Source organism: Notolepis coatsorum, assembly GCF_963971535.1.
Source record: "Notolepis coatsorum genome assembly, chromosome: 19".
Taxonomy (NCBI): Eukaryota; Metazoa; Chordata; class Actinopteri; order Aulopiformes; family Paralepididae; genus Notolepis; species Notolepis coatsorum.
The window spans coordinates 81,848,790-81,876,029 of record NC_140183.1 but is presented as its reverse complement, the minus strand read 5'-3'; the positions used below and the strand labels follow the sequence as shown (position 1 = coordinate 81,876,029).

At 42.3% G+C, this 27,240-nt stretch overlaps 1 protein-coding gene across 2 annotated transcripts; it reads left to right on the top strand.

Moving 5' to 3' along the window:
* Window positions 1-295: 295 nt before the first annotated feature.
* Window positions 296-27,212, top strand: phc1 (polyhomeotic homolog 1). Of its 2 annotated transcripts, none has more exons than XM_084336317.1 (14): window positions 296-370; window positions 3,462-3,583; window positions 3,725-3,835; window positions 4,575-4,643; window positions 4,738-4,881; window positions 5,142-5,303; window positions 5,581-6,390; window positions 6,944-7,079; window positions 7,997-8,175; window positions 20,098-20,161; window positions 20,290-20,377; window positions 21,896-22,070; window positions 22,291-22,534; window positions 25,816-27,212. In XM_084336317.1, exons 2-14 carry the CDS (start codon window positions 3,467-3,469, stop codon window positions 25,965-25,967), a joined length of 2,451 nt encoding a protein of 816 aa, XP_084192443.1. In that variant the 5' UTR covers window positions 296-370; window positions 3,462-3,466; the 3' UTR covers window positions 25,968-27,212. The 2 variants fall into 2 exon arrangements, with proteins under 2 accessions (XP_084192443.1, XP_084192442.1); XM_084336316.1 differs by having other exon boundaries at window positions 21,875-22,070.
* Window positions 27,213-27,240: the final 28 nt, after the last annotated feature.

The following is a 27,240-nucleotide window of genomic DNA, read 5'->3' as shown; positions in this document are numbered from 1 at the left end:
ATTTGCAAATCTGATATGTCATAAATGTATAGATGTAGCAGTACTGTCTATCTGTATGTCATGTATGTCATATATGTTATGATGAATTGAAAATGGGGGACCCTGGTGGAAACAAGACGAAAGTCTTTCTCTGGTCTGCATCCCCTTAACAATTGTATGTATTGAGATGTACTGTACTGTACCCATTCTGCAATCTGTTAATAAACTTTTCAATCAATCAATCAATGGTTAGAGAAGAAGGAGAACCGGAAAAGGAATAGTAAGGGGCGGGATTTCACTGCAGCCAAGACAAATGAGCTGCTGTCGCTCTTATTCCCCGAAAAAAGCCAACAACTTGGTTTACTTTCAGAAAACAAACAAGAGCACCGAGGTGAGAGGAATCGCACGATGTCCGGAAAACGCCTTTATAAGCCAGGATTCTACTCACGAGCGATGATAACGTTAACTAGTTAGCAAGATATATGCTTAACGTTAGGTAATGCTCATTATTTAGGCTAACAAACGTAGCTAAGCTATATAACGTTATTATCTGTCTAGAAAACGTTAGCATCACACTGTTGCTCCGTCTCTTGTCACTTGATTTAGTTTTAGCTACATACGATTTAATGCTCGCCAACTTGTGCGGCATTAAATGTAAAATATTGTGAAGCTATTTTCACGTTACGACTGGTCTTTGTGTTTGTAGTTGTTAGTGTTATGTAAGTTCGCTTTTCGACACCATTGATGTTGTTGGGTGTTAGCCCATAACTAACGTTAGCTTCTTGCTTTGATTGATTGATTGAAAACTTTATTAACATATTGCAGAATGGGTACATTACAGTACGGCTCAATACACACAATTGTTAAGGGGATGCAGACCAGAGAAAGACGTTCGTCTTGTTCAATTCATCGGGTGCTCACTTTTGTTTTGGCCCACCCCCATGTAAGTGCTGCATAACTAATCAATGAATTATAAAATATAGAATAGTTAATATAGAATATTATGTTACTTGAGGCCAACTAAGTCACATACTTAGGTTCACATTCATTGAACATTTTATTTGGGTTCTAATATTTTTGTTTGAAAGAAATCCCACATTCAGAACTAATGAGTGATTTGGTGGGAGTGTAAGTGCTGCTGCATAACTATTCTATATTTTATAATTCATTGATTAATGATTTATAAACACTCCATATTGCCCCTTCCCTCGTATTCATCATCTATCATGTTGACAGCCAGCCGGCCACCCATGGTCATCGGAATACCACAAACCATTTGTTTACAATGATCAGCGAGCCCAGCTGGCCAAGGGGTCCCGCCTGTATTGGGGCTATTCTCTGGTCTGCATCCCCTTAACAATTGTGTGTATTGAGCCGTACTGTATTGTACCCATTCTGCAATCTGTTAAACAAAGTTTTCATTAATTCAACCAAACCACAAAAACAAAACGACTGGATGAATAAATGAAAAACTTTATTAACAGATAACAGATCAATACACACAATTGTTAAGGGGATGCAGACCAGAGAGACTTTCGTCTTGTTTACATCAGGGTCCCCCATTTTCAATTCATAGTAACTGTACTGTTACATTTGTGACATATGCAAATATACAGTACTGTTACCCAGAGATCCTAACAGAAAATATATACATATGATGGGGAGGAGACTGTACATTAGGGGGGGGGGGGGGGGGCGTTGGACATTTACGGTGCCCAGTTTCTAATTGCAGCCTCCCGTAGGTGCTCTTTAAGAGCGGTTTTGAATGTGGGCAGGGGTAAAGTGGGTTTTAGGAGTGAGGTTAAGCAGTAGTCTGACCAGTTTGTTTTGTGATGTTTGTAATCTTGTTTTTAGGGCCTTTGAGGTGCTTTGGTACCATGAGGTGCAAGCATAGTTCAAGTTCAAGTTCTTCAAGTTCTTTAATAGTCGTAGTACCCCTGAATGAGTGCTCCTGCCAGAGTCTTCAGGGTATTCTTGTTTACCAGAGAGCAGATCCGGTACAAGAATCTAGTTTGTTGGTTGACTTTTTTGATACCCTGGGGAGGGTGGTAATAGTTATGTGTTCTGACAGGTATCAGTCCTATGGTGATAATCATGTGTTCTTACAGGTATCAGTCCTATGGTAGTATGTGTTCTGACGGAAATGTGGCTGTTGCACTTGCTGCTTGGCCCCTGGTATATTTTGTATAGCTATATTTGCTATTTATGTTTGGTCACCCCTTTGTTGAAATTCATCCAATCCAGTTACTCCTTTAAGTTCAAGATTTTTAAGTTTCCAAGTTATTTTTTAATAAACATCTTTGGACCAACGTGTCCCTAAACTTAAACTAATTGGTGTCGTTGCATGATTTTTGCCATTTTGTTATTGTGAAATTGGTATTAAATTTAATTCTGAGTGGCATTAAAAAGTCTTAAAAAGCCTTAAATCTGACTGGGCTAAACCTGCAGATACCCTGTACACATTTGAGAGCTGTCTCCTCAATCCGTGATGTTTTTGTAACCATATCAATGTGAGGTATATTCACATACATTCTTGAATAGGTTGATGATCTATATAAAAGGGAAATAAGCGATTTGGAACTTAATTAAGCGAATTCATTCTAAATCTCAATACAGGTATATTGTGCCACAAAATACAGCTAAGAGAGAGTTCATTAAATCAACTAGAGATTGAACACATAATTTCCTAGTTCACTTCTTACCCATTTGTTTATGCTTGGATCACTCATGGGTCCCTTTTGATTATGTTATTGAGTAATTGCATTATTGTTTTGACTGTCGGTAACCGCTAACTTGAATTTAGACATGAATAGGTTATATGTTAAAATTGTTGTGTGTGGGGGGGGGGGGGGGGGGGTAGGGTGGTCGGCCTCTTGCTAATCATAGGAAGTGCAATGTCAGCTTTGCTGTTGATTCAAATTGAATGAGTGTCATATTCTTCATCCTACCTATATTAAGTATGTAGGTAGAAATAGACAGTATGGTCAGCATGCTGTTATGTATTCAGAATACCATAATAATGGAATCATTCTGAACAGAATAATTATGTAATATGCATAATTATACCAACGTTAGGGCCCTGAGAAGGGCCTACCAACGTTAGGGCCCTGAGAAGGGCCTCCTAACCACCCGCAAGTCCAACTTCAAGTTTAGGGGGTGCTTCCTCACGTCCATCAAATTGGCCCCATCCATCGAGGCCTTTAAATCTCTAAGCTCAAAACTCACTTTTATTCCTTCATAGCGTTCCCAGACTGACACTCTGACTCTTGCCTTGTTTGTTTTGACATGTTTGTCTGTTCTTTTGTTTGTCTGTTGGTTGTTTATTTTCTGTTTATTTATACTTTAGGAGTACTTTCTTACGCAGCATTTTGGTTGACAAGTGTCATGTTTAAATGTGCTATATAAATAAATTTGATTGATTGATGCAGTACAAGCATTCAGTTACAGCCTCCGTTGTTGTATGATCCCTGTGTTTTGTGCAGAAATCATGGATGCAGGTGAAGAGCAGAACTCTGGCTCCACCAATGGAAATGCTCAGACAGGTGGGAACTCCCGGCCACCTCAGATAGCCCACATGTCTCTGTATGAGAGACAGGCTGTGCAGGTTAGTATGCGTGTGTGATTGGGTTCGTGTAATGGGGTATCCATTTCGCATTTATATGAATGATTTTCCTACAGCACTGAAGTTTGCATCCAAAGTAGTGTTTTGAGAAGCGGTTTGTGTCTTCTCCTCTCTTCTGTCCAGGCGCTCCAGGCACTGCAGAGACAGCCGAATGCAGCTCAGTACTTCCAGCAGCTCATGCTGCAGCAACAGATCAACAGTGCCCAACTCCACAATCTGGCAGCTGTGCAACAGGTACACTGCAGACTGGAAAATATTGTTAAAAAATGATAATGGGGGCGGCTGGGTAGTGCAGTGGACTAAGCACTCGCCTATAGGGATGGGTACCTTTCACATTTGAACCGATACCGGTACCGGTACCTGTGAATCGATACCGGTACCCAACAGTACCTTTTTTCGGTACTTTAGTCTCAAGAAATTTTATTTACCTACCTCAGTCGTAAAAAAAAATATCCAAACTTCAAATAACTACAATTTTGACAGTTTTCGGCTTGTCATTGCTCCGACTGCTTTGTTGTTGAATCAAGTCAAATCCTAGGTAAGCATATATTGTGCGTGTGAACGTTGACATGAAAAGAAAAAAGTAAAAAAAAAAATTAATAAAAAATATTTTTTTTTATTTTTTTTTTTATTTTTTTTTGGTTTCTCACTTGATTCGATATTCGGTAGTACCGACGTGTTTCGGTTCGGTACCTCAAAAGTACCGAATTCGGTATCCATCCCTACTCGCCTACCACTGCAGAGACTCTGGCATCGAATCCAGCTGTCAGGCCTACAGTGGGGCAATGCGCACAACGACCAGGAAGGGAAATGGCATAACGACTACATTGGGATGGGTGAAAAAATACAGAAAGCCCAAAAATAAATAGAAACTTTCTTCTTCTTTTTTTTTATTATAACAACACCAAAAAGAAACATTGCAGAGAAAAAGTAGCAGCACAACTCACTATCCCTGTTTCTTCTCATTAAACAGGCCACACTTGCAGCTAATCGCCAGTCCAACTCTCCTAGTAATACTGGATCCCAATCCACCACCACCACTGTAAGTCTTACTGTCAGTCATCTTGAACACAAGTTTCCCCCCTCAATTACTCAAAATAATATTTTGAATGTGTCTGTGATGGGCTTTCTCTCAGGTCAACCTTAGTACCACCTCTGGGGGAGGAACCATGACTAATCCCCGCCCCATTGGTCCAGCCACTTCTGCAACCACAGCAACTCTCAACCAGTCGGTGTTGCTGGGAGGGAACTCCGCAGGACAGGGGCAGATGTATCTTAGGGTGAGTTTAAAAGCGGCCATTAATGTTGTGGAAAGGTCTTGGAATCAGTTCAGTTCATTGGAAGCCTGAAACTTTAGCTTTGCATGCAGGGCACAATCTCCCAAAACGACTGTACATTTGTACTATTGCACCAAGCTGGATCTAAGTAAACAAATTATTTCTCAAACTCTTGACACAAAGCCTATAATGTCAATGAATGGTCCAGTGAAATGTTTTTGTCCAAATTTAACCTTATGTCCTACGCTGACTGTTGTCCCCAGGTTAACCGCTCTCTCAGGGCTCCCCTCGCCTCCCAGCTCATCTTCATGCCTAGTGGTACGGCAACAGCTGCTGTAGCAACCGTTGCTCAGCAACACCCCCAGCAACAACAGCAACAGCAACAACAACAACAGGAAGTCCCTCCTACCTCAGACAATGATCAGGTTTGAGGACTAGTACTCTGGTGACAAAAATTACTGACATACAAGTAAACCCTCCAGGTTCCTCGCAAAGGGAAGAAGGGTTCCTGGAAGGAAGGGATAGGAAGAAAGTGTTTTACTTGGAGCCCTTGTCTAGAATGTGAAGGTTTTATCTGAATTGTTTCCTTGCTGTCGTACAGTCATTTACAGGATGTGTTTTTTTTTGTAGTAGCACTCAACTCTTGAGATTTCACTGCATCGTTCTCACTCACCCCAACATCTTTCCTTCTTGCTCTTCCAGGTGCAGAACCTGGCTCTACACTGTGTCTCCACTCCCAGAGGGGCCACTGTCAAGTCTGAGTTTCCTGAGAGGAAAGATGCTGCCAACTTCTCTCTGGGTCAACAACAGCAACCTCAGCAGCAGCAGGCGTTCCCACTGACAGCCCAGCAGCAGCAAGTACAACCACAACAACTAATGGCCAAACAGATAACCAGCTACACTCAGACCACTGCCACATGTATGACTGTAAAGACTGGAAACCAGGTCAACATGGCTGCTACGCCCGCGGTCTCCGTTGCTCCCTCCTCCTCCCCTTCTTCAGTGCTCCCTCTCTCCCAGCTCCTCCTCTCCCCCTCTGGACTCTGCCAGGCGCGACCGGTAACCACAGTGACCCCCGCTGCCACTGTGACACACATTCTGGTGCCCGCCTCTAACGTTACTACCTCCACCCAGGGCTATCCCATTTGTTCCGCCAAAGCCAATGTCAACACCCAGACCTTAGTGGTGCAGCCGTTACAGCAGGCCACGGCGACCGCGGACAAAGGCCCCGTGCCCATCCAGCCCAAAACGGCTCAGGGCCACCGCTTACCGGTCCAGCTGCCTCCTCGACACCCGCCGCCCATTCTCCCGGCGCCGCCCAACAACAGCCAGGCCGGCGCCGGGGGCCACCACCCTTCCCACATCCCTGTCCAGCTGGTCGGAGCCAGGCAGAGCTCGGCAGGAAATGCACAGGTTGTGGCCTTGGCCCAAAGCCGGGGAAGTTCGGCCCAGGAAAACCACCCCAGCAGTGGGAACACCAACTCCGCCTCCGGCAGCAATGCTGTCGCTATGGTAAGGGTCGCAGAGAAAAGGGAAAAACACACACATTTTCACGACAACAGGTCAGTCGGCCAGAGGATTAGGATGAGAATACAAAGAGATTGGAGTCCGCACTCTGTTTGCTGCTCCTGAGTCGGGGACGACAGTGGCTCAGCAGGTAGAGCGATCGTGCAGGATTCGGAAGGTTTCCGGTTTGATTCCGGCAAGATGCTTAACCGCTAACTGCTCCCAATGAGCATGTTGGCACCTTGCATGGTTGCCTCTGCCGTCGTCGTGTGAGTGAATGGGTGAATGTGAGGCACAAGTTGCAGTCCATTTACCATTATTAATCCGTAATTAAAGCGGTGACGTTTCTATCGTGGCTCATCCTCGGACATCTGATTTTATTAGATATTGATGAACTACACCTTGGATCAGCAAATGGTCTCTTATGTATTCTCACTATGATGATGTCAGCCTTTGAAATGGGATGGTTTGGTTCGTGAGACCCTGCTTGGGTTGGGAAATAAGGATGAGCGTAAAAGGAGCTGTAACAAATTCTGCATCTTTTATCTCATGCCACCAGACAAAGCCTGCCATTGGTTCCCTGAAGAGGAAGTCCGACTCTGACGCAACCAATGAAACTGCAGCAGAACCGTCGGACTGTGCACCAGTGAGAGATTCTGCTCCTCCTTTATCCCCTGCTCCTACAAAGGATTTTGGTAAAGTCGATACTGTACACACACATCTGGTTACTATGCACACAAAAACTAGTTCTTGGTAATAATTGTATTTTTATTTAACCAGGCAAATCAATTAAGAACAAATTCTTATTTACAATGATGGCCTGGCAAGAGACAACGCCTCTTGAAGGGGGGGGGGGGGGGCCTGAGCATTTCCGACATACAATATATGTTATTACAATATATATATATATATATATATATATATATATATATATATACATACATACAACAAGCAATATAGCAGTGAGAGGGGTTGGGGATGTTACTGGGTTGAGAAACAGTTGCAGGAATCAGTGAGTGTTCATAAGAGAGTGCTTGAATGCTGACTTAGGCATAAAGGTGACCAGTTTGAGTGATTTCTGTAGGTTTTGTAAATGAGCATGAACCAGTGCATATTGCGACGGGCGTGCAGGGATGGCCAGTTGATGGAGGAGTAAAGGGAGCAGTGGTGAGTGTTGAAAGGGGCACTGGTGGAAAACCGGATAGCAGAGTGGTAGAGGACATTCAAGTTTGTGGAGTGAGGTCTTACATTACGTTATTTTCATTTTTACATTACTATTATTATTATTATTATTATTATTATTATTATTATTATTATTATTATTATTATTTTTTTTTTTTTTTTAAACATTGATCTTAACTGATCACTGTGACTTTATTGCTTTTATCGTTATATATGCCTATAATTGTGTACAGCACTTTGAGCTACATGACATGTATGAAAGGTGCTTTATAAATACTTACTTACTTACTTACATGCAGATCTGTAGACTATGTCACCATAATCAAGCATGGGGAGTATTGTCATTTGAATCGGAGTGAGTTTAGCAGAGCATAATACTGGTAAGTTCTCACTGTGACAACGTTAGCCTTGTTCTGTCACCCTACCTCAGCTCCTGCAGCGGTGGCAGCCTTCTCCTCTCCCCCCACCCTGTCCTTACCTCTGCCCCTCTCCAGAGGGGGACATGGAGACCGGGACCGAGCGCCCCTCCCCCAAGCGGTGGTCAAACCGCAGGTCCTCACCCACCTCATAGAGGGCTTCGTCATCCAGGAGGGAGCTGAACCCTTCCCCGTGAGTCCACACTGTCGAGTTGTTGTTTCTTCCATTGAACATACAGCAGTGCTGATTATATCTGAAGTAACGGTGTCTGGGATATTATGGATTCAACCGCAGCCGCCGCAGATCTTGGGTGTGGATGCAATAACTGGAATGGTCTTTATTAAAAATATATATATTCCAATTTGCTGGGGACATTTCATGACCCCCAGGGCTGTACAGTGCGATGATCTCGTCGCAAATTGCCCCTTAATTTGGCCGTTGCGAGTTGGAAATATTATTTGGGAGCAATGTTGCGAGTTGTGATTTCAACCCTTCATTCGCATTTCACTCCTAAATTAATCCATACAAATTGGATACATTTTTTAAAAAACATTAGCCTACAACCAGGGCTGTACAGTGCGACACAATGTCGTGGTGCTATGAAAGAATCTGTCGGCAATGAATGAACTTACTGCGATCACCGATAGCCTGAGTGAAAAAAAAGATTTGCGTGTGGAGTGAATCTGGGTCACGCTATATACAGTACCTGGTACTTGTAGTCTATCGTGCGATTAAAGACCATGTCCCTATCTGCGTAGTCTATACATCCAACACCAAATCCCATAATTCCTAGCAAAACAAAACTGAATGTGGGCTCTCTTCCTTTCAATATGGGCTATTGCATCGCCAAAGAAGCACCTCATTTCAATACATTTAAGACGCAAAAAAGAACAACGGAGTGGATATCAGTCCATCTTATGACAACCACGTCCGATGTGGAGAGATGATAAGATGATGATGATTGACGTGATGATGTGATGATTGATTGACGGGGACACGGACACTTCTAACGTTCAGGTTCAGCTATGCATTAGGTGAGTAGTCCTACCGTAAGAGCCTCATACGGGTCAATTAAACCTTTTTGATTAGTCTTTCCTTCCAGCTAAGTTGGACTGAACATTTCACTGTCAAAAGCGCAAATGTAAATAAGGTTGCGTCGCAACACTGTTTTCAAAATAAAGGTCACATATACAAATACCTCTCAATTCTTATAAAAAAAAGTCCCGGATATACATAAACATTAATTGGCATAGATCTCTATAAACGGCCCAACACATTGATCACTTTAGGCACACACTGAAACCAGTAACATCACAAATATGAAGCAGGTAATTACCCATACAAATAAACCTTTCATGGGGTTATTTATAATAATAATTCATTTGATTTCTAAAGCACTTTTCATTGTGAAACAAATGTATGCAGAGTTTCTTGTCCTCCTGATTAATGCAATGGTGTGTGTGTGTTGTGGTGATCTCATTCAAGGAGCACTACACAAGCGCGCGCACACACAACACACACAGTTTGTTGTTTTTGTTCTATTAGTGATTTACACACTTTCTCAGTTGGTTCATTATAAAAGATACAAACCTGAAAACAAACGCACTTAAATGTTAAATAAAATGACCACAGTAATGAGGCAGGAGGAACATATTTTTTTAATAATGGTAAAATTGTTATTTAAAAATGTGCCCCTACAAAATATTTTTTGCCCCTAAATTTCTCATTTAGGGGCAAGTGTGCCCCTAGTGAAAAAGCTTAGCGTACAGCCCTGCCCTAGAGGAAGCATTTAGCGGCACCGTCGGGTCAAACCTGAAACATTGAAATGAGCGCTATATTTCCCCTGGAAATTTTGTAAGTCAGTGCTAAAGTTGTTGTCGGGGGGGGGGGGGGGGGGGTCATTGGAGTGTATCTCCTGACCGGTCGTATTGTCACGAAAATGATATGACACGGTTCCTTGTGGACAACAAATTTGCTATGAGGATCTATGAAGTCTAGCTTTTTAACCTGAATCCTATCGTTCTGTTGTGGGAAGGACGTGATCATCGGTAACTAACGTGTACTGTGTCTCAGCCTCATCACCCGGAGGACATCGGAAGATAGTTACTGTCAAATGACCATAGTATTGTATCCATAGCTATAATATAGAATATAGATATAGCTCTACAAACAAGGTGCCACACAGTGAAATTATGTAATGGAAACCTGGCCTGGCTAGAACAGGATGGGGAAAGGCCCCGGCCCTGAATGAGTTAATTGGGTGCCTGCAATTTATTTAAAAAAAAATACTGAAATGTCGTGGAACTGAAATACAATTCTGCGTTTTTCCTCAATATCTCCTTAACACATTGGGTGCCATGAAGTGCATCTGGCCTTGCCGCCCATTAACCCCATGTAAACGCTCACCTTGTTTGTAGAGCTAAACCTATATTTTATATTATAGCTATGGGTCTAATAACACCGTCGATTGTCAGTGAGTTGCTTCTGGTCAACGTGCAAAAAACAGATTATTTTTTCATCCATACATTTCCGTTTTATCCAGTTTGAATATGAATATAGTTTGGGTGCTTCTGAGTAATCCCAGGAAAAAGACGCGAAAATCGCGTTTTAGTGGAATCCACTTATCACGTTGTAATTTTTCGCCTGATTATCGAATCTTCCTGAAATCCACGCTAGATTATCGTTATTATCCTTCCTCATGCACCCATGAAATGGGCCCTGGAGCGTGGCGCTCCCCCCCACCGCCACCAACGGTAAACAGCACAACACAGTCCACACAGACCGCTTTGATCGCGGGAGAAAGAAATATCAGATAAACGCAAGCTTGGATATATAGTGTTCTTACCTTGTCTCTGATGTAATGCAAACAAAATTATCCAATTATCTGATGGCCATTTGAAGTACTGGGCGCGGGAGTCGGTGCTGGTTGTCTCTCCTACATTGACAAAACGACACGCAATTCAGTGTATTTCCTCAAAGAGTAAGGTGTTATGCCAAGTTCAGCAAAAAACAAATAGGCTGATATGTACAAAATATGCATACTCATACGTACAAAATATACATATCACTACAGAAACGTAATTCCATCTACCCCTCCGTTTGGAGTCAACATCTGAAAACACTTGGAGGGCTACATGACCACTAGGAGGGGTAGGGCCCAGAGTGGTATTGGGATGGGGCCTAAGGGTCTTGTTTTGAAATTGCTTCCTTTTAGGGATAGGAATAATGAAAGGACTAGTTGACAACAATAGGAATACCAGTTGGTTCCTATAAAAAGATGACTACTTTTACTACATTTCCATGGTTGAATTATATAAAAATAGGGAAACAATGTCCAGGCACGCACTCCAGGTTTTTCCAAATTTATTGGCAGCCTGTAATCATGACGTTTCGGTGTGAACACACCTTCTTCAGAATGGCTTGCATGAAGCATGAAGGGTAAGTGACCCTAGTATATACAAGACAAACAGGAAGTGACAACATAGACTGCAAAAAAGTATAAAATATCACTTGCAAGCACAACCTTTTCAGAATTATGTAAATCAAAAAGAAGCGTGTAAATAAAAAAGAAACATGTAAATCACAAAGAGATATATCTATATATATATATATATTTTTTTTTAATATATAGGTGTGCGAGGCACTATGGTATGCGCCACGAGGGCGCCCCTATATCTATATATATTTTATACAGAGTAGGCCTACATCTTAAACTCTAAACATAAACACTCATGACCCATATAAGCCATCTTTCAATTATAAATATAAAGAATGATAAATGAAAATAAATAATAAACAATCGAATGAAATGAAATAATCAAATGAAACGGGTCAAAACATTTTCCTCATTGAGGCCTCTAGGCTCTAAACAATCCAGAAAATGAATATACAAGCATTCCCTTTGTAGCAAGAGCCTGTCTCTGTCGCCGCCTCTTGGTGGTCTCAAGACCTGCTCTATACCCATGTATTTTAAGCCAGAAATATCATGTCCTAACTTATTAAAGTGCCTTGCAACTGAAGACTTCTCGTCATTTCTTCTTATAGAACATTTGTGCTCAGAAATTTGATTTTTAAAACGTCTTCTTGTTTTTCCAACATAGTAAAGGTTGCAAGGACATTTAAGCAAGTAAACCACAAAATCAGAATTACAGGTAATCCGGCATCTAACAGCGATACTCCTACCTGTACTTGGTTGTAAATAAAATGTCTCTTTAATCATGCCATGACATTGGGTACAAGACAAACATGGAAAATTGCCATTTGGAATATTAGCCATAAAATGGGTAAATTTTTTGGGAAAATCTGTTGCCGTTTGTAGAAGTATTTGGGTGGTTCCTGGAACACACCTCTGATCTTAGGATCCGACTTTAAAATGTACCAGTATTTGTTCACAATATCACGCATATCTCTAGAAATAGGGCTGAAGGTGGACACCAATGCTACTGAGTTGCTTTTTACTTTGTCTTTATGTGTAATAAGGGATTGTCTGTTTATCTGTTTAGTTTTATTAAGAGAATTCTCAATAAGGGCCTCACTATATCCTCTAGATCTAAAGTTCTGACAAAGCTCCTTGGCTTGTGTATCAAAAATGTCATCTGTATTACAGATACGTTTATATCTCAAAATCTGACTAAATGGAAGGCTCCTCTTGAGCTCTGGCGGGTGATAACTGCTATAATGGAGAAACGAATTTCGATTTTTTTTTTGAAAACTTCGGTATGGACAATATTGTCTCTCTTTTTCACCAATACATAGAGGAATGCTATGGAATGTGAATCATAATTCATAGTAAACTTAATAGTCTCTCTCTGAGAGTTGAGAAACAAGTGGAACTCTTCCAGAGCCTCTTTAGTGCCTGACCATACAAAAAATAAATCATCAATATACCTCCAATAGGCTTTAATGTGTCCAACATATGGATTATTATTGAAAATACATTCAGACTCAAACTTCGACATAAAACATCACTCCACAGATTAATCATGCATCAGTTGACACATTTTGTAGACTAGTTGAGGATGAAGTTATGCTTCTATGTGAGAAAAGTAATGAAACTAGATTATTCCCTAATCTGTTTGAGTCAGAGAGACTAGCACTTAAGGAATTGATGCAGTTAGATAATCTGGTGTACAGGAAGGCCGATAAAGGCTCTGCCTTAGTGGTGCAGAATAAGAGTTCCTATTGCTGAAATAAATAGACAATTAGCAGACAGATGTGTATATTCCTTTAAGCACAGATCCAACTGTTCGGTTCTCTTTTGAGATCAAAGAGGTTCTAAAGCGCCTTCCTAAGGAGGGTGAGATTTCTGAGAAGGAATTTAAATTCATCATGGTGAATGATAACCCAGTAAGACCTATTATTTACACTTTGCCCAAAATTCACAAGGATCTTCATAACCCACCAGGTCGACCTATTGTGGCTGGTATCGGGTCACTTACAGATCTATCTAGGTCGTCCTCAGACGGGCCCTCCATCGGTGCTTCCAGTCATCCCGATCCTCCATGCATCTGGCTAGCTCGTTGGTGCTTTCTGTTCCCGCATCTCTCCTGAGTACGTCCACGTAGGTTAACGTGGGACGTCCTCGTGATCGATGCCAGTGTGTTGGTTCCCACAGCACAAGTTTGCTGGTTGGTGTACACAGTTCTTATAGACCTCTGGGGGAATGCCGTCCGGCCCAGAACTTTTCCCCTGCTTCAGTGTGGATTTCACTTTGGTAAACTCCCTGGCTGTGAAGGGACCATCGTCAATAGTGAGATTCGTGAGGACGGCAGGTATCGTCTCCTCATCTTCATCCACTGTCGAGTGTGTTCCCAGTAGATTTCGGAAGTGAGTGAACCAGGAGGTCACCCTCTCCTCTGGGCTGTTGCCTTCTACCTGTCCCTGCTTCGACCTTTTCCTCCCACTCATCTCATTGATGACCCTCCATGCCTCCCCATACTGCTGTTCACCATGCGCTGCCTCCACTCTCTGCACCTTCTCCATCAACTCCTCCCCCCTTATCTTGTCGTAGGTATCGAACAAAAGCTGTTTGGCCTTTTTCAGTACCTTGCGATTCTCTGCAGTCTGCTCATGCCCGTAGTCTCGTCGTGCCTCCTCCACGCGCTCACGTGCCACCATGACTTCTGGGTGGTTGGACCTCCGGGAGACCCCATTCTTCTCCACCACTGGAACACGCATCCTGGCCGCCTCTTCATTCGCAGCAACGAACCGCCTGTATTTGGTATTAGGCTCCTCCCCCTCACCTAGCAGCGATTCCTCACTTCCAGGCCAGGGTTGACTGAGAACGCCTTCCAGTCATACCGCGTCTTCAGGCTTGGTTTGGGGACCCTGAGGCTCAGTCGCACCCTCATGGAGACCACTCGGTGATCAGAGCCCACAGAGTTGAACGTGCTGTAAGGTTCAGCATTCAGGATGGAGTTCCTCCACCTTCGTCTTACTAGTATGTAGTCCAGTTGACGTTGCATACCGGTAGCCCGATCCTGGAAGGTCCATCTCTTGCCCCTTCTTTTCTGGAACATGGTGTTCGCAGCCAGTAGCTCGTGTTCCATCAGTAGGGCTGCCAGGTATTCGCCATTGCGATTGGTGGATTCATGGTGTGTGAAAGGTGCATCCTCTGGTCCGAGCCTTGCGTTGAAGTCACCCAGGATTGCTAGGAAGTTGTGAGCCGGGATATCATAGACCGCTGTTGCAAGGTCCTCATAGAACTTCTCCACCTCCTCAGCTAGTGCCACATTGGTGGGTGAGTACACGACTATGACAGTTGTAACTGGGTTGCCATCAAAGTCAGCAATAAGGATCCTGTTGGTGTGATAGCGTACCCTACGGAGAGCTTTACGTGCCCGAGAACTCGGCAATAGCCCCACGCCGCCAGTGGCAGCCTGTGCCTCGTTTCGCCACGCTGATGAGGTGATGAACCAGCATCTCTCCACTCTGTGATACACTATCTGATCCTCAGCATGCACTCTTCTATGCTCCTGGATTCCCAGGATCTCAACTCCCCTTTCCTCGGCACAGTGTGCCAGTTCCTCCAATCTTGCTTCTTCTCTCACTGTGTTTGCGTTGAAGGTTCCCATGGTGAATGGTCTCCGACAACGCAGGGGTGCATTGGACCGCGTGCTGTGATCGGATAGAAGCCTCCCTTCCGGGTTTGGGGTCCTATCGTCATACTGTCCTCTGGGGAGAGGACCAGCACCACCATCCTCTGCTTGGTTCCTGCGGACTCCCGCTGCTGGAAGTATAGGTTTAGGAATGACTTTGTTCTCCATATTTTAGGCCTTACAATGCGCAGTTTAAACACTGTGGGGCGCAACTCCTCGTAGTCCTACTTTGGCTGTTTTAGGCATGATCCCTTATCCGCCCTTCACTCCAATGCCTCCAGGTGGTAGACGGCTCGGAGCCAGGTGCAAGCCAGGTACAGGAGCAATACAGAACCTATCTCAAAATGTGTTGACTCGCACCTTAAAGAATTGGCTGCAGCACAACCTGGTTATTTAAAGGACACTACCGACTTTCTAAGTAAGCTGTATGAGTGCAGTATAGAAGCTACAGATATTTTGTGTACTATGGATGTTTCTAGTTTATATCCTAGCATCCCACATATTGATGGGTTAAGTGCATGTAGATATTATTTGGATCAGAGAATAGAGCTACATCCCTCTACTGAGGCATTAATATCATTGACTCAGGAAGTCCTTAATAAGAATTATTTTAGTTTTCAGGATCAATATTATTTACAGAAAAGATGCCTAGCTATGGGCAGCCCGGTAGCGGTTAATATGGCCAACTGTTTTATGTCGAAGTTTGAGTCTGAATGTATTTTCAATAATAATCCATATGTTGGACACATTAAAGCCTATTGGAGGTATATTGATGAATTATTTTTTGTATGGTCAGGCACTAAAGAGGCTCTGGAAGAGTTCCACTTGTTTCTCAACTCTCAGAGAGAGACTATTAAGTTTACTATGAATTATGATTCACATTCCATAGCATTCCTCGATGTATTGGTGAAAAAGAGAGACAATATTGTCCATACCGAAGTTTTCAAAAAAGAGACTGATCGAAATTCGTTTCTCCATTATAGCAGTTATCACCCACCAGAGCTCAAGAGGAACCTTCCATTTAGTCAGATTTTGAGATATAAACGTATCTGTAATACAGATGACATTTTTGATACACAAGCCAAGGAGCTTTGTCAGAACTTTAGATCTAGAGGATATAGTGAGGCCCTTATTGAGAATTCTCTTAATAAAACTAAACAGATAAACAGACAATCCCTTTTTACACATAAAGACAAAGTAAAAAGCAACTCGGTAGCATTGGTGTCCACCTTCAGCCCTATTTCTAGAGATATGCGTGATATTGTGAACAAATACTGGTACATTTTAAAGTCGGATCCTAAGATCAGAGGTGTGTTCCAGGAACCACCCAAATACTTCTACAAACGGCAACCTAACTTAAGGGACCAGATAGTTAAAACAGATTTTCCCAAAAAATTTACCCATTTTATGGCTAATATTCCAAATGGCAATTTTCCATGTTTGTCTTGTACCCAATGTCATGGCATACGTTTTACTTACAACCAAGTACAGGTAGGAGTATCGCTGTTGGAGGCCGGATTACCTGTAATTCTGATTTTGTGGTTTACTTGCTTAAATGTCCTTGCAACCTTTACTATGTTGGAAAAACAAGAAGACGTTTTAAAAATCGAATTTCTGAGCACAAATGTTCTATAAGAAGAAATGACGAGAAGTCTTCAGTTGCAAGGCACTTTAATAAGTTAGGACATGATATTTCTGGCTTAAAATACATGGGTATAGAGCAGGTCTTGAGACCACCAAGAGGCGGCGACAGAGACAGGCTCTTGCTACAAAGGGAATGCTTGTATATTCATTTTCTGGATTGTTTAGAGCCTAGAGGCCTCAATGAGGAAAATGTTTTGACCCGTTTCATTTGATTATTTCATTTCATTCGATTGTTTATTTATTTTCATTTATCATTCTTTATATTTATAATTGAAAGATGGCTTATATGGGTCATGAGTGTTTATGTTTAGAGTTTAAGATGTAGGCCTACTCTGTATAAAAAATATATATAGATGTATCTCTTTGTGATTTACATGTTTCTTTTTTATTTACACGCTTCTTTTAGATTTACATATTCTGAAAAGGTTGTGCTTGTAAGTGGTATTTTATACTTTTTTTGCAGATCTCTTGTGGGAATGTGTTGTCACTTCCTATGTTGTCACTTCCTGTTTGTCTTGTATATACTAGGGTCACTTACCCTTCATGCTTCATGCAAGCCATTCTGAAGAAGGTGTGTTCACACCGAAACGTCATGATTACAGGCTGCCAATAAATTTGGAAAAACCTGGAGTGCGTGCCTGGGTTTCCCTATTTTTATGTATGATATCAGAAGAATAGAAAAAGAAAGCAATACGCTTGGACCAGCACTCACAGATTTTGGTTATTTAATGGCAGCCTGAAACAAACATGTTTCGGAACAATTATGTTCCTTCCTCAGTGTTGATGGCTAGCAAATGTTCTCACCGACAATATTGTTTATATACCAAGCAAAGCAGGAAGTGACATCATCCACAGGTGTGTTGAGAATTGCTATAAGGTCGAATTTGACCCAGGAAGTACTTTGATGCCAAGAGTCCATTCTTAAGTCGAAATTACCTCAATATACAAATAATAAATGTAGATCTAAATGTAGATATATAAACATCAAATTGTTATACTAGAAACAAAAAATATCTAGTATGTATGGCTAGATAGGTACACTCTAATGCCTTATTCATTTTAAATATAAACAATAAACATTAGACAAGAAACCCTTGGGTAAATAAGTCCGCCCTTTGGCGTAAAGTCAAACTCTTTTTTTTGAGCCTCATAATAAAGAGGAAAAAAGAGGAAAAAACTTAAGTCGAAATTACCACAATATACAAATGATAAATGTAGATATAAAATTAAAATTAAAATAGTTGTTATACTAGAAACAAAAAACAAATCTAGTATGTATGGCTAGATAGATACACTCTAATGCCTTATTCATTTTAAATATAAACAACAATAAAAAGTAAACAAGAAACCCTTGGGTAAATAAGTCCGCCATTAGGCGTAAAGTCAAACACTTTTTTTGAGCCTCCTAATAAAGAGGAAAAAAGAGGAAAAAAACTACACCTGTTCGGTGTGTCTGAAGGTTATTAGTCTTACAAATGGCTCTTTAAAATAGATCTATAGTCTAATCATTAATACTCCCTTGTATACTTAGATACTTGTTGCTTAAAATAACCAAATGCCCTTATTTGTTGGGCTAAATGGATCTTACTCGTATTTGATGAACCCGGCTTACCCTCCATACATCTTTCTAAGGATACTAAAACTAATAATCGGCCTTAATGGGAAAAGTAATTAAAGGAAGCAGGTCAAAACGTTTTCTTCATTCATCCCTCTTGGTTCTATACAGTTAAAGAGGTGAATAAAATAACACTCCCTTTGCAAAAGTAGCTTATGCCTGTCGCCTCCCCTGGCGGGCCTATGAACTAACTCTAGACCCATATAACGGAGATCTTTGACAGCATGCTTGCAAGTATTGAAGTGTCTAGCTACCGCAGATTTGACATCTGAATTTCTGATTGAACACTTATGTTCACTGATTCTTAATTTGAATGGTCTCGTTGTTTTGCCTACATATGAAAAATCACAAGGACATTTCAGCAGGTATACTATGTTGGAGGAATTACAGGTAATACGTCCTTTCACCGTTATCCGTTTGCCCGTTTTTGGGTGTGCATAACCTTTGTCTTTGATCATCCCTTGGCAATGTACACAAGATTGACAGGGAAAATTCCCATCTGGGATATTAGACATAAAGTGAGTCGGTTTTATTATGGGAAAATCCGTTTTCACAAGCAGATTTGAGAGATTCGCTTGTCTTTTGTAGTAGTAATTGGGCGAATGTTGAAACGCCGTTCCAATTAGAGGATCAGACTGTAGAATATGCCAGTATTTATTGACAATGGTACGTATGTCTCTAGTAATCGGGCTGTAAGTAGACACAAAGGCTACTTTATCAGAGTGTACCTTATTTTTCTTAGGGGCCAGTAACGAGGATCTGTCAATCTGCTGAGTTTTGTGCAGGGCCTTAGCTGTTAAAATATCACTGTATCCTCTGTCATGAAAATTCTCCCGTAGGGTTTCGGCTTGGGCCTTGAATCTGACCTCCGTGTCACAGATTCTCTTATACCGGAGTATCTGGCTGAAAGGTAGACTATTTTTTAAAGCCGGGGTATGGTAGCTAGAGAAATGGAGAAACTAATTTCTGTCAGTCTCTTTTTTGAAGACCTCTGTATGTAATGAAGTCCCACTTGAGGCTTTGTTGATTAAGACGTCCAAAAAGGGTAGCGATTGCAAATCAAACTTCAAAGTAAATTTTATCGTTAATCTACAAGAGTTGATATTCAAGGAAGTCATGAAGCTCAGACGATGTATTTGTATATTGAGGTAATTTCGACTTAAGAATGGACTCTTGGCATCAAAGTACTTCCTGGGTCAAATTCGACCTTATAGCAATTCTCAACACACCTGTGGATGATGTCACTTCCTGCTTTGCTTGGTATATAAACAATATTGTCGGTGAGAACATTTGCTAGCCATCAACACTGAGGAAGGAACATAATTGTTCAGAAACATGTTTGTTTCAGGCTGCCATTAAATAACCAAAATCTGTGAGTGCTGGTCCAAGCGTATTGCTTTCTTTTTCTATTATACTCCACGGGATTTCAGCACCCAGTGTTATAATTTGTGAGCGCAGTCTATCTTGACTTATGTATGATATCAGACGTTACAGCACCCAGTGTCAAGTCTAGTGAGGTGAGCGTGTTCTACTACTTTTTTCACATGGTTGAATTATGTAATAATACATTTATGATCGACATACTTCCCATATTTCTTTACCGGGGGAAGAAATTAAGTCAACATTAGACGTGTATGTTTTTGGCCTACACAATAAAATAACTGTCAATTGCATATTTTTTTTATTCTCTTCAATGTATGTTTTCAGAATCATATCCTGAAAAGTTTCTCATTGTCTGGTTTGAATTTTAATTGACAGGTTGCCAGACTTTTAAAGGACAGAGATTTTGTCCTGGTTGGTCGCTCCGAGAATGGAACTGCAGGTGAGTGTGGCTATATATCTATATTTATTTTTATATCTCACCACTATAAATGTAATACCTTATTTTAATATACATTTATGGATGGCGTCAGTGTGCACAGAAATGCATTCTGTTATTTTGTTTCCCAGTGTTGAAGTGCGAGTACTGTCAGAGCCTTGCTCCAGCCAGCCAGTTCAGACGATCTAAGAGATTCTGCTCCAAGACCTGTGCTAAGAGGTATGACCTCTTAGTGGCCTGTGAAGTTCATTCTACATTCAGCTTCATTTTTAACATCTTCAGTTTCAAAATCCTTGGCATATTCACAGACAAACAAGCAAACACTTGTACTGGCTCTAGAAGTGGGACCACAACTAGGACTGATATTCCTGCCATTGCTGGGGGGGGGGGGGGATCCCAGCTACATACTGTAAAACTTCAATTAATAGCCCAGGCTTTTATTTGCTTCAATCATTAAACACAGCCGTCCTATATTTGGGACAGGCGTCTGTATGGGACTGGCCTTTAATTCCTAATTCCTTTAGTTCATAACAAAACTGTTGCTCATTTGGGATGGGAAATACTATCAAATTATTTTGAATAATAAATGTTCATGAATACTACCTGTATAGAAATTAGGCTATGAAATTACATATCAATTACTGATTTGATCTTGCTCCGAGAGACTGCATTCTAATTTTGGCACCAACCTCACGCACTCAAGTCAAGCGTTCCTTAATTAATCCCCTTGGGGAAATTCAAGTGTCATAGCGGGAGGGGGGGAGTAGAGGTACAGGCAGGAAAGTAATTTAGTAATTAAGAGTCACAGTCCTAGCAGTTCTCAATTTCTCCAGCCGTTAGTTCTACAACTATTGGCAGCAGTCCATGCCCACGGTTGTGGAGTCTGATGGCTACTGGCCGAGGGGATTTGTGGTGTGTCACGGGGGGATACGGCTTATGGCTGAACATGCTCCTCGTCTTTTTCCTCATCCTCCTTTTTGCCACCACCTCTAGTTTGACCTATAGGGAGGTGTAGTGGTTACGTCATTGTTGTTTCCGGCCGATCCACCTCGCTTGAAATTGCAATGTATTTCCAATGGACACATTTCTAAATCGTCTTGTTTAAAAACAAATAAAGCATGAACATTGGCATCGTGTACCTTTTCTGTGTGTATTCATCCACAATCTATAGCTCAACATGAAACAATTCGCAATTAATTGTGTAATTTTTTTTCAACCAAAAATGCTTATACAATAATGTTAGCGATAGAAGGAAACAAATTTTGTGCAAAAATGGAAAGCTTGCCAATGTTCATGAGGCAGAATTATTACAATAGCCGATAATACATTTTCCCAATGATAAATCCCTATACGGGTGGACCGCGCGGGAAACTAAAGTGACGTCAGACTACACCTCCCTATTGTTGCAGATGATGAAAAAGAAAAACAATTCATTTAGACCCGGCTTCTGAAGGAGACCAGCTTTTATTTGTCTAAACATGTAAATCATATCCGGCCAATAAAGGTGACTTGCTCTGCAATTGGGACTGGCTTTTTAAATGACGTTTTACAGCGTTGGATCCTAAACCGCACTTATTTAGTTGTGCCATTACATTTAGAATAGCACACTTTAACTTGAATGCAAACGGATACACTTTATCAATATTTGTATTATATAATTTAATTATGATGTGTATGTTTATGTATTGTGGAATATCCTCTTTAATATACCGATAGACTCTCCTCCCCCACCGCCAGGTATAATGTCAGCTGCAGTCAACACTTTCGTACCAGCAGAGGGCGAGGTGGTTCGGGCCCGCCACCACCTCCTCCTGCGCCCCCCGAGAGCATGCCCAGGCGGAGGGGACCTCCTCGCAGGAGCAGTTCCGAAATTGCCTGTGCAAAAATCTCAGGCGTGCATCTACCTGTCAAGGTGAGATCTATAATTGACCTATCTGAAAACCCTGCCCTGTTGCTTCCCTCGGGAAAAAATGTATGTGTTGTGTGTGTAATTGTTGTTTGTCGGAGGGAAGCGACGGTTGTGATTTTAGGATCAAGAAGAGGTTTGAGATGGGTCAATTCAATCTGGTTACCTTTTTAACATGCTTTGTCTTTGACTGTTGCATTTGAATGCCCTCTGTCTTTGGCTATAGTGTCACTCCGAGTCTAGTCATTCCGAGGACATTTCCAGCGATGGAGAGGATGACGAGGAAGACGATGATTCCCCTTCACTCTCCCCAAGCTCCTCCCTCTCCTGCCCAATACCTGCCCACAGCAGGCCTCCGTCTGACAGCCCGGCCCTTGGAAGCCTCCCACTGGAGGGTGCCAACTTCCTTCCAGGGAGTCCCGCCCACTGGAGTGTGGAGGAGGTCTGCAACTTCATCTCTTCACTACAAGGTCAGTGGTCCTTGGTTATCAGTTGAGCTCATTGCAGAGTGAATCATCTACCAGCTAACCAAAGGGGAACCCCACCCCCACCACTGGCCAGGGGAAACTGCAGGCTGGGCTGCTCTGCCTTGACCTCACCCCGCAAAGAAACCCGTGAGACACAGCACTACTGTAACACACCAGGATTCAAACCCAGGTCTCCGGCATGGGAAACGGTTTAATGGCAGGTTTAATTGCGTGCATGGGTAGTTGTCTGGGAAGATTTGAGTGGTATTTGATTAATGAGGGAAATTTAGCCATTTTCCCCTTTTTATATTTCCTAAATGGCATCTACCACCACCCCACCCCGTGAACTGCATCCATCACCACCCCTACCCCCTAAGGTGCATCTATTACCACCCCTACCCCCTAAGGTGTATCTATTACCACTAGGGGTGTAACGGTACGTGTATTCGTCCCGCGAATTTACGGTACGGCCGTCACAGTGCGGTACGTGCAGCCATGCGACGAATACGTGACAGCGCAAACATACCAGTCGCGGATGCAGGCACTCTACATTAGAAGAACAGCTGCAGCCTGCAGGGTCAATACAATTGTACAGGTTTTTTTTTCGTTTTCTTGTTCGCCCAATAATGTTAACCAAATGAAACCAATGGAAAGACACACACGCCGCGCGTCGCAAACACACACACACGCCGGGGGGGGCAGGTGGCGCACGGAGATTACGTTCGTCACCAACACCGGGAGACACTAGGATTCGCCTGTTCGAATCCAGCTCCCGGCGTTGCTATCAGCTTGGCTGTCCTCTCATGCTGATACAATTGGCTGTATCAGGGGGTGGGAAGCTGAAGGGTGGGTCCTGGGCGTTGTGGACAGCGACCCCTACAGTTCGGTCGGGGCGCCTGCTCAGCGAGGGTTGGATCTGAGGAGAGATAGTGTGGCCTCCCACACGCTACACTCTCCACGGTGAGAACCTGCGCGGCCAGGTTGGCCTGCCCCAGGCTGCACATGCGTCGGAGGAAAGCATGTGACAGTCTCCGGTCTCCCGGACCAACAGTAGGGGAAAGTACGCAACAACCAGGAAGGGTGGGATGGGAGAAAAATCGGGAAAAAGGAGGGGAAGAAAGATAATAAAAAAAAAAACACACACACACGCCGCGCGTCGCCAACACACACACACGCCGCGCATCGCCAACACACACACACGCCGCGCATCGTCAACACACACACACGCAGCGCATCGCCAGCACACACACGCGTCGCCAACAAACAACAACATCATTCTCCCCCGCCGGACTCACGCTGATCAAATAAAAAAAAGAAACATACTTTTTCTGACTGATCATCTGAGCTCCTCTCCAGTTGAACTGCTATTGTGTTTAAATCCAAATAATCCTCTGCCATTGTTGTGTAACATGTCATCTGTTCTCTAGTCTTCAGTCTCGGCTTCACGTGAAGTTAAATCCTCTCTAGAAGTGAAACTGAAACTTACCAAGCCTATAAGTTGTTAACCTGGATCCGGTTAACAAAATGGCATCTGGTCATAAATCAATATTTTTCAGAGTGATGCAAAAAAGTTGCGATTTTAAAATCAAACGTTTTCAAGTATTAACATCACCAACATGTCACAAAAGCATGTAGAATGTATATTATCATCAATACGTTAGTTTAGCAATAGGTTAAAAGTGCCATTAGATAGTTTTAAGTTTTCGATTTTCTGAAGTCTATTGCTAGACGGCAACCATTTTGGAAATTTTGAACCATGGGAATTGTAGTCTTTTTGCGGCCATTTTGAAGAGGGCATGCATAGCTGTTGATCAGCGTTGGAATATTTCCGAACTACACTTCCTGGCAGATTCTGTGGGGGTTCAAAGTTCAGCGTTCTGAATGAATTATATCAATAACTGATATTATTCGGCATAATAAGCCACAAAAGGTAACGTTTTTCACAAATATTGAAACGCAGTTAGTTTCTCCTCCCTATTGTTAGCATGTAGCAACAATTAGATCTGAAATTAGTTTCAAAATTGTTGCACTGTGGTGAAAATAAAAAAGTACAGTAAATTACAGTAGATATCATTATCTGTTCTTATGCACGCCTGGTGATACTAAATCCAAATTGAACTCGGGCATTTGAAAGATAATATATGTATATATATATAAATGTACAAATTGGCTATTATAGGGCGGCTACGTGGCGTAGTGGGCAAGGCGCTCGCCACGAATGCGAGACGCTGGGATCGCCTGTTCGATCCCAGCGCTCCACATTGCTTTCAGTTTAGCTGGTCGTCCGTACTAATACACATTGGCCGTATTAGGGGATGGGAAACTGATGGGTGGGGATCGGGCGTTGTGGACAGCGACTCCTACAGGTCGGTTGGTGCGCCTGCGCAGTAGAATCAGGAAGTGTCGGGGGCAGCGTGAGCCTCCCACGCGTTAGAGAGATCGAGCTGCGCAGGTGAAAAGATGCGACTGCTGTTACCTCAAGTACCGGAGGGGACTTGTGCTATGTATGACTTAGTCCACATTGCAGCCGGCTTGTGGGAGGCAAGAAACAGCGTCCGTGACAGGGGAGGGTTGAATTGGATGATACGAAATTGGGATGGGAGAAAATATAGAAAAAAATGGGAGAAAAAGTGGATCAAAAAAAAATGTGCTATTATAAGATAATTTATAAGCCTCCTATTCTATATTCTATAATAATATTTCAAATTGCATTGGTCCGGATGGGAGAATTCAGTACTGTATCTACAGAACCTTCTGTTTAATCATCTTCCCTTTATTAATTTCCTTAGATTTTTTGTACACATGATCTCAAGAAGGTACTGAACGAGATCAGTGGCAGTTTTTTAAGTTTGGTCATTATTATCATGGTGTTATTCACTGTCAAAGATGCAAAGAAAAATCATAATTCATATTCTCCTTTGTTTCATCACAATTTAAGCAAGCCTAGTAATAGACACAATATTTCTGACACTGTGAATACATTCCCTGAGGTCCATAGATGTACCTAGATACCAAGAATATGCAAATGGTGCAGTCCGGAGGTTGGCTGGATGAATTATGAATGCCATGGTGAAAAAATTAAATATTGATCCCAAAAATGGCGTAAGTTGTTCTTGGGCGTTCAACGCATGGCGGGGCAAAAACGGCGTAACTCGTTATTGGCGACCAATGTGTTAACTGCATCTACCACCACCCCTACCCGCTGGCCGGGGATGACATAAGGCTCTCTAGGCTCCCGGCTGGGCTACTTATTAGTTACCTTTTTGTCTCTGTCCCATGTCCAGGCTGTGAGGAGCTGGCCGCCCAGTTCCTCTCTCAGGAGATAGATGGCCAGGCTCTGCTCCTCCTCAGGGAGGACCACCTCATCTCCACCATGAACATCAAACTGGGTCCTGCTCTCAAGATCTGCGCCTCCATCAACAGCCTACGAGACTGACACCGTCCTCCAGGGACACGGGATGAGACTGAATTGTAGACTCGCAACTGGAATCAGTACTTGGGAATGGCTCCTCCTCCCTCCCTCAGATGCTTAATAACACTATTAGACATTGACACTCTTGGGGGGCGGGGTTACTGTAATGGTGCGCCATTGACATCAATCATCCGAAAGGTGGGATTTAGATGTGAATGTATTATGGATTGTATTGGGGAGGAGGACAAATAGGGAAGGTATGGATGATTTGCTTCGACCCTTCTGGACGTTGAAAGTGGAAAGAAAGGTGTTTATCTATTACATGCGAGAGGTGAGCATGGAGGTCTAATAAGTCTGTCGTTCAAGTATCCATGTCGGTATAGAGAACTAGTGTCCGTGTGTCGATGTCGGTAGGTACCGTTCATGTATGTATAACGTGAAACTGTGCAAATGGAAACACCTGCCAAGAAAGAAGAGACATGTTGCCTTCTCACCGCATTTCAAATGGTGCTTAAAGGAGCACTTCACCCAAAGATTCATCATCATTCAATCATTCGTGTGTCAATTACTCACCCTGTGATGCCTTGGATTCATGTCGAGTTTAATTTGAAGGCAGCACTTAACCGGAAATGAGTACTGAGCATATGACCAGATTAATGAAACGTGGATTATACTTGTGTGTGAGAGAGTTTGTATGTTTGTATTTGCTGTTGCTAAACCAAATCTCCATTAACTTAAATTCTTAAAGTAAAAACTTTAAAGTATTTCTACTGTTTTTTTTTGGATTCTATGTCCATGGAGACATCAGAAGGAAAGAACATCACCATGAATCCAAGGCATCACAGCGAGAGTCATTGATATACAAATGATCATTTTGGGGTGAGGTGCTCCTTTTATATTACAGTGTTATGGTTTGGAGTTTCATTACCAACAATGGTACATTCCAATTCAAATCTTTTTACCAGCCAAGTTTATAAAATAGATGACTGTTATCACAGGCTCCAATCAAGTAGAAAGGACATTCAAATAGCCTGTTTTTACTAGTTTCTATTGTTGTTTTTTACCAGTTATTTACTTTTGTATCTTTTTTTTGTACTATCAAAGTTATTTTTGAGGGCTATTTCATGGACATGATGTAGTGAGTTTTAGTAGCTTTAATCGACTTAACTACCTGAAGATAGGTATTCCTCATGGTTTGCTAAAGGGCTATGTGGAGGTGCTCTGTCTATCTGTATGCAGTACTACCAATAAACAATGCCTGTTACTGGATCTGGGATTTCTGATTCATGTCCTCTTG

Excerpts from the sequence above, each read along its gene's own strand:
- phc1 (XM_084336316.1), top strand. The coding sequence starts at position 3,467 with ATGGATGCAGGTGAAGAGCAGAACTCTGGCTCCACCAATGGAAATGCT. Across the intron at positions 20,162-20,289 it reads CTCCGAGAATGGAACTGCAG|TGTTGAAGTGCGAGTACTGT; the intron begins GTGAGTGTGGCT and ends TTTGTTTCCCAG. Across the intron at positions 20,378-21,874 it reads TCCAAGACCTGTGCTAAGAG|ACTCTCCTCCCCCACCGCCA; the intron begins GTATGACCTCTT and ends ATATACCGATAG.